This window comes from Scaptodrosophila lebanonensis, unplaced genomic scaffold, assembly GCF_003285725.1.
Source record: "Scaptodrosophila lebanonensis strain 11010-0011.00,11010-0021.00 unplaced genomic scaffold, SlebRS2 tig00000092-arrow-pilon, whole genome shotgun sequence".
Lineage (NCBI taxonomy): Eukaryota > Metazoa > Arthropoda > Insecta > Diptera > Drosophilidae > Scaptodrosophila > Scaptodrosophila lebanonensis.
Window position 1 is genome coordinate 2208382 of NW_022060566.1, and position 8208 is coordinate 2216589.

Genomic DNA, 8208 nt, shown 5'->3' on the forward strand with positions numbered 1-8208 from the left:
TCATTGATCTGCAGTAAATCTTAAAAGTGCGTATGTACATATGAATGTATGTATTTAAATCTATAGTACGTGATTTAATTTAACTAATTTATCAAATGTTTCGCAATTGCTGCGTACAAACAATAATTTGTATTTTGCCGTGTTGCCATTGATAGTAATTTATGGCCGGATAGGAATTGTTTACTTTCCATAAATTGTTTGTTGTTTGTTTTATTGTGCATTTTTATATCATCAATATATATCATACATACATACATTTATATTATATTAATTGTAAGGTCCGTTTCTTTGTTTGTGTGCGTGTGTGTGTGTGTGCATCTGTTTTCGCATGCAAAAGCGGCTCGACCTCGCAGACGCAGCGTTTGTTTAGTAAGTACATACATCTGTATGTACATTCACATACACATGCATATGCATGCACATATATTGCAGGCAAATGTATGAGTGCTTGTATGTACATACATATGCAAGCAGTACAACAATTATTATATTGCGACAGCAACAGAGTTGCTTCGTTGGACGTGGTGAGAAGTCGCCAGTATTGTCGTATCTATACCGAATGTAGAGGATTTATTTCGATGCAATGCTAATTTAGCATTCAATAATAATGTGTATGTTTTTAAACAAATCTTTTTACCATACACTTGTTGCCAATTTATTTATTATTGTTGAGTTGCCAATTGCAAACTAGTCGGCCGATAGGTTTTGCAACAGTTGGACAACACTGCTATTGGTGAATTGGCATTGTGGTGAACTTGCCTTTGTTGAGAAAAAACGTCGACGCGAAAAGTTTTTAATCATTAGTCAGAAAGTCAGACATTGTTGTTTTCTGGCAAAAAGAAACAATAAGAATAACAAGCCAAAAAAGGCCAACACTAAGCAGAGTTATGTAAATGGTGTACTCTGTTAGTACTTTCTACCCTTGTAAGCCATTTGGAGCGCACAACAAATCAACACACGGTGACGGACGTTTGTGTTGGTGTTGCGACAAAGTGAAACCGCCAAGGGGGGAAAGTCGGCACCCAGCATCTAGCACCTGCTAGCCAACTCTCGAAGCGAAATTTATACAATACAGCGAGGGAATGGATAACGGCGACCAAGACGCTGGATTTCGGCTGGGAGCCATAAAAGAAGAGGTCAAACCTGATATTTCGCAGTTAAATGATAGCAATAACAGCAGCTTTTCACCCAAGGCCGATAGCCCAGGACCTTTTTTGCAGACCATGAGCATGACCACTATGGGGTCAGCAAACAACCAGAACCAATTGGCGCAGGCGCCTGCCGCACAACAGTATCCGCCAAATCACCCGCTGAGCGGATCCAAACATCTTTGTTCAATCTGTGGCGACCGTGCCAGTGGCAAGCACTATGGCGTGTACAGCTGCGAGGGCTGTAAGGGTTTCTTCAAAAGAACCGTGCGCAAAGATCTCACCTACGCTTGCCGCGAGAATCGAAACTGTATCATCGATAAACGTCAGCGGAATCGCTGCCAATACTGCCGCTACCAGAAATGCCTCTCTTGTGGCATGAAGCGTGAGGCAGTACAGGAGGAGCGCCAACGCGGCGCACGTACATCGACTGGCCGACTCGGTGGTGGTGGCAACGCAGGATCTGTAGGCGGCGGCGGTGGTATTGGAGGCGGAGGCGGCAATAGCGGTGCAGACGACTTCCTGCCCAACAACGTGTCCCGCGACTTTACCATTGATCGCCTGCTCGAGGCCGAGCAGCGCGCTGAAACACATAGTGGCGACAGAGCATTGGCCTTTCTACGCGTTGGCCCCAATTCAACAGTGCAGCCGGATTACAAAGGAGCCGTATCGGCCCTCTGCCAGGTCGTTAACAAACAGCTCTACCAGATGGTTGAATACGCTCGCCTGATGCCACATTTCCCACAGTTACCGCTCGATGATCAGGTGATACTGCTAAAGGCCGCTTGGAACGAGCTGCTCATTGCGAATGTGGCGTGGTGTAGCACCGTGTCGCTGGACGATACCATGTCCGGCCTGGGGCACGACAGTGCTTTCGAGCGTCGCTCGCCGGTGCTGCAGCCGCAACAACTGTTTTTAAATCAGAGTTTCTCATACCATCGCAACAGCGCGATCAAGGCGGGTGTCTCCACGATCTTTGATCGCATATTGTCGGAGCTGAGTGTGAAGATGAAGCGCCTGAATCTCGACCGTCGCGAGCTATCTTGTCTGAAGGCGATCATACTTTATAATCCAGACATACGCGGCATTACGAATCGCGCCGACATCGAACAATGCCGCGAAAAGGTTTATGCCTGCCTGGACGAACACTGCCGCCTCGAGCATCCTGGCGATGATGGACGCTTTGCTCAACTATTGCTACGCTTGCCCGCTCTCCGCTCCATTAGTCTCAAGTGTCTGGACCACCTCTTCTTCTTCCGCATCATAAGCGAGCGACCGCTCGAGGAACTATTCATCGAACAATTGGAGTCACAGCCCCCGGCGGCATTATCGCTAAAACCCGAATGAGCTAAAACATAGAGATCGTGTGGCAGCCTGTCTGATTGTTTCATTGTGATTGAGTTTTTTGCATTTCTCCGTTTCCTTTTTAAACGAATAATTTACATACAAACCAAATGTCTTTGCTTGTTTGTATAATTATCATTAATCTTTTTTTTTTGCGCTCGAGCGTTAGAAAATGTTTTCCTTAAGATTTATCAACGTTTATTGCCATGTAAACGAAAAAAATATATATATAAAAAACAACAAACAAATAGAATTATGTGCATACACTCATACATACATATATGTATGTATATGTATATAAAACAATTGTAACTAATTTTTAAAAAATAGTTGTGCCCCAAAAGTTATAAAATACATGCAGAATAATATTAAAATAATTGTGAAACAATAACTACGGATTTATCTTTAATATTCGCGCTAATCTATCATATCAGTAATTCCTTTTTTTTTATACAAAATTTCGTTATTGTTGTTGTTGTTAAATTTTTTAGTCTTACTTTTAATATCCCGCTTCGACTTCCAAAGACCCTATATCGCTGTACATCAAAATTTAGATTGTTAAAGGCAATTCAACCAATTCCACCTCTTTTTTAATTGGGAAAAGCAATGTATTTATAACAAAATTGACTATAAACGGCATCTGTTGTTGCATCTTTGTTAATTAAATTTGACTAGTAAATAGTATATATTTGCAAGAGCTATGCTAATTTTTTTGTTAGGAGCTCAATGAAATATTGTGAAAGTGGTTAAAACCATTGTTTTTGGTGGGCAACTGAGAGCCTTAGAGGTTAAAGCAATCCCTCTGTACAACAAACAAGATGGGATTATTTGCACTGAAATGAACGAGTAGAACTACGTAGTCCGCGGTTTAATTTGATATCTATATAATCCAAAAAGAAGAATCAGAAAAAGCTGAAAACTAGAATTCATTGTAGAGCTCATAAAATATCTCTGAAGATGACCTGTACAGTAAAGCTGGTAGGAAAGAGCTTATTTATTAAATTTATTTTACAAAATCTTCCTGAAGTTTGTCTCTATATTTAAGATGATAGGGAACGTTGAGGTTATTGAGTTTATTTCTTCAACATTTAATTAAGAGGGTCTTCACACTTAAGATTGTAAGGAAAAATCCTTTAAGAATATTTATTTCATGAAGTTTTTTATAATGCTTGTTTGTCTCCACATTTAGAATGATAGAGACGAATTCCTCACAATCTTCAATAAAATTTAGTTCATAGTTTCTTCCTTAAGATTGCCTCAGCATGAAGAATAAAAAATATTACTTAAAGTGTCTGAATTCTTAACTTCATTCTCAGGTTGGATTTAAGATGATAGGGAAGAACTTCGTAAATGATTTAATTTGTAATTTATTTTATAAATTCTTCTTGAAGTCTGTTTCTATATTAAAGATGGTAAGACAAAATTCCGTTACATTTGTTATTTTATAAATTCTTTCTGAAGTTTATCTCTCCATTTGGAATGTTAGGGACAAATTCTAGAGTTTATCTCTCTCTTTGTCTTTACATTTGGGATTTATGGACGATTATTCACGAATTCTTTAATTTAGTCCATAATATCTTCTTAAACATTTGTCTTACTAAGATGATAAGAATTCGTAAGTGCGAATACTTTCTAAAGTTTATCCCTACATTTACGATGTTAAGAAAGATGCTTTAAAACGATTTATTTATTTTATTGCAATAAGTCTTCCTGAAACGTATGTCATCATTAAAGATGATAAGAAAGAATTATTTAAAATGATTTATTTAAATTATTGCAATAAATCCTCGTGAAGCCTATTTCGTCATTAAAGATGATAGGAAAGTACTTCTTACTTTTTTGGGAAGTTCCCCTCTACATTAAAAAGGATGAGAAAAATGTCATCAAAATTTGTTATTTAAACAATTATTCTTGCAGATTTTTCTTGCATTTAAGATGATAAGAAGAGATTCCTTACAATTTGGTACGAGTATAATATTTGTGAATAAACATCTCAAGCAAATATTAAACCGCAAATTTTAATAACTCGGCCGCCTGATTTTATAAAATCATTTCAATTACTTTTTAGTCTCTATAGTTATATATTAACGTGCTGGTTTATTCCAATTGTTTGTAAGCGCATGATTTTAGGGACTTGGGAAGTTAAGGGATTGAAGGCAATACGTTTTTGATCAGCAGAAGGCAAGATCTACCCACTTATCTATTGGCAAACCCACTCTTGTGTGTTATTAAAACATTTTAACAAATTGGTTTGATATTTTTGGGGCGACCCTGCTGCTCATTACATTTCACAATTTCACTTCAAAGCGCCTTTTTCCAAACCTAAATGTTCATTCAAAGCCAATTATATTATAAATCAATTTCATTTTTAAACTATTTATAAAAGACATTTTCGAGAAATACACGTATATTATTTTTGATTTTCTTCCAATTTTCTCCGTTGCGTGCGCCAATTATCGACTCTTTAGCTCGCCCCCCTATAATTTCGACCACCAACCTTACATAGTTTTTGCCTTAAACCCGCTTTTTGAATTATTGGACTAGCTTGCTTTGTTAAGTGTGTTCTATTTTCTCATTTGGGCGCACCTTAGGGGAATAGTGTGTCTGTTTAACTGAACGATTTTTAAACATTGTGTGCGCTGCAACCTGTTGCAGAATTGTTTCTATAGAATTAACCGAAATCGGTATAAGTTCGGATGATAGTCACTTTAGTTGTAAGTAAAGTATGTAACTCTGCTGTGTAGGTAGAATTAACCGAGGGGTCAGCACTTTTGAATCGATCGCGGAAAAGTTTTCTCACATCTGCACATAATTTGAGCGATTATGTATTCGGAAGAGGTTTGTAGTTGTTTTTTCTTTTAGTTTTTCAATTTTATTAAATTTATGATTTTGTATCTAAATACATATTTAAAAAATATGGTATTAACGCACAAACTTAACTAATAATAGAATTTGTTTTCGAAAAAAGAACAGAAATGCCGCTGACGACGCACATTATGGGCCAAAAATAAATTATTTCTCTACGTACATTAAAACATACACAACACTCACATTTGCATACATAGTGTACATATGTATGAGCATATATGCATATGTATCTAGGATGTTGGCAGTGATGTCAACTACCAAATACCCTACACATTGCTCCCGAATTGGCCATGCGTACAAAAAACCCTCTTTTTTTGTCATATAGCCCGGAAGGGCCGCAATCTATTTATAGAGATAATATTGTCTTCGGCAAATTTATTTTATAGAAATTAGTAAGGGGTGTATACGAAAAACCCGAAACAGCACCATGTCAACATTAGATGATAGCTGCAGATGCTTTTGAGTGGAAGGAATCCATTTATAAACCTAATATTGTCTTAGTTAAATTTATTTTCTAATATTGAAGGCAATCCTACGCTCTGGTTATGGACCTAGACACGAAACATCCTTACCATCAGATGACAGCGTCAGATAGCCTTCAGGAGCACGAATCCATTATAGTCTTCGGGAAATCCTTTTTATTATAAATAATGCATTTCTGAAATTGCATTTTTTTAATGTTTATTTTTTCTTTTTTTCCCCCGTGAAAAGCAAACAAATCTGAAGCATCAGATTGTCCTTTAATCGGTGCTTTAAAGTGTGAAAATAGTTCCAGAAAGGAGGAAAGTATATACATACTTGTTTTCCTAAAATAAATACTGGAGTATTGGTTATTGCCAATATAGCCATGTATCATTATTAATGGCACATACTACAAGAATTTTTTAATTAACTGAGAAATTCATCATGAAAAAGTTTTCGGTGAACATTTCATCTGAACCTATTCCTGCACAATTCTTTATATAGCAAGAACTTTAAAATATTCGTTTTTTTCTTGTAGCAGAAAACTATATTTTATATATTTACTCTACTAATATACATATATAATATGAATGGTATATACATACCGGGATATTGGGGATACGATTATATACAATTTAGGGATTTAATGACGCACCCGTTTTCTACCCAAATAGATGACACATATTTTTCGGGAACATTCATACGAAGTTGCAATCCACATGACGAGATGGATTATCTTTTATTATAATGTTATAGGAATACCTACCACCATCCAACAATAAATAATAGGACATTATAGAATCTGAATTTATTATATCCATTTGAGACATTTAATTTGCTCGTTCGGCAGTTCATGCCCCGGCAGCCGTGCTTCATCAGATATGCGACTGTGTAGTGGTAATAACGTTAAGGCATAGCTAAAGCCAATCTACAATATAATTTTCTTCCGGTTTGGAGTCCCAGTTTAAAAAAAAAATTTTAAAGACAATTAGAAGTGCCATCTTAAAAATTTGTTTTTAAGTATAATGTGCGTGAGAGATTATAATGGAAACATCTAAACCGAAAGGAATTGCGCAAGGCATGGTCAATTGTGAAGTGGTGAAGACATTAAGGCATAAATATAGCCAAATCGTTGATTATCTCCTTATGGAAAACAGTAATACCAGGCAACATTATACTTATGTATGACGAATGAAGCTTGCGATCCGAGTGTATTTTATAGAATTCTACAGTTAGTGACGTATGTAAGCCTGAGAATTACTCTGATGAATTGTGTGAACAAATTCGCGAAAGTCAAAAAAGATTGAACTTTGCTCAGTATATGTATAGTCCTATAGGGGACAATCATGGAATGGTGTGAGGGAACATTTACGAAGTAGAAGCGGAATTATTATTATTATTTTGGTTAAATTCGCGAATTTCAAAAGGAAAAGTCTTTGTTTAATGTGGGGGACAATTTTTGAATTCAATTAAAGATAGTTATACTTGTAGTTATGGTCAAATTAGATGGACACTCGCTAGGTAGTTCGGAAAAAATGAAGACGAGGAACTATAAATTTTTAGTTGTCTATATTTTGGAGATATGCGCGAATTTTATAAATGTAGGGTCATTGATAAGAGCAGTCCTATAGGTGGCAATTAATATATGGTGTCAGGGACCTAAAGTTCCCCATATGAGATAGGTATACATATACACCTAATTCTGTTTTTACCCCGTCCTTTTTTAACACGATCTACCATGTAAAAACGGAATTAGGTGTATTCAATTGGGTAGTTCGGTGGAATGGAGATTAGAAACAATAACCTTCTAGTTCGCCATATATGGCTATTTAGCCATTGATCCGCCGATTATACCTATCTAGCGGAGATTGAAGATTTCCCCATAGGCGACTACCAGAAGCAGTTGTATGCTCAGAATTTTGAAAAGATGTTTTCGATTTCAGAGTATGCACAGTACCCAATTCCCTATAGCCTATAAAACAGACGTTCACAGAAGTATTTAGATAAGAAATATTGGGCACGGGCAGGCAAACCAGAAAGCATGCCAATAAAATCATGTGTTTCATGTGCGTGTGTTTGTAAGTGTGTGTGTGTGTGTGTGTGTGTGTTGCGTGTGTGTGCATTGGAAAAGAGTATTCGTAGCGAAATTAACAATTTGTTATATTTATAGATATGCGGGGGTGATGGGGTCCGCTGGTCGTTCTGACTGACAGACTGACAAAGTGACCAAATGACATTGCCTATTCCAACAACAACAACAACATGAAGAACAAGAACAACAACAACAACAACAAGTTCAAGACTTAAGCATATAGTATGTCAGACCAACTGTTGGTATCGGACTTGGCCTTGAATATGGTATTTTGGACTAAGATTTGCTCAAATA

General features: G+C 36.8%; 1 protein-coding gene across 2 annotated transcripts; it reads left to right on the top strand.

Moving 5' to 3' along the window:
- Nucleotides 1-782: 782 nt before the first annotated feature.
- LOC115627172 (protein ultraspiracle) lies at nucleotides 783-2995 on the top strand. Of its 2 annotated transcripts, XM_030522767.1 has the most exons (2): nucleotides 783-1136; nucleotides 1194-2995. In XM_030522767.1, the coding sequence occupies exons 1-2, from the start codon at nucleotides 1083-1085 to the stop codon at nucleotides 2493-2495; spliced, it is 1356 nt and encodes a 451-aa protein (XP_030378627.1). In that variant the 5' UTR covers nucleotides 783-1082; the 3' UTR covers nucleotides 2496-2995. The 2 variants fall into 2 exon arrangements, with proteins under 2 accessions (XP_030378627.1, XP_030378626.1); XM_030522766.1 differs by having other exon boundaries at nucleotides 783-2995.
- The last annotated feature ends 5213 nt before the right edge of the window (nucleotides 2996-8208 follow it).

What these genes read in the sequence shown, in the direction of transcription:
- LOC115627172 (XM_030522766.1), top strand. Translation starts at nt 1,083, where the DNA reads ATGGATAACGGCGACCAAGACGCTGGATTTCGGCTGGGAGCCATAAAA.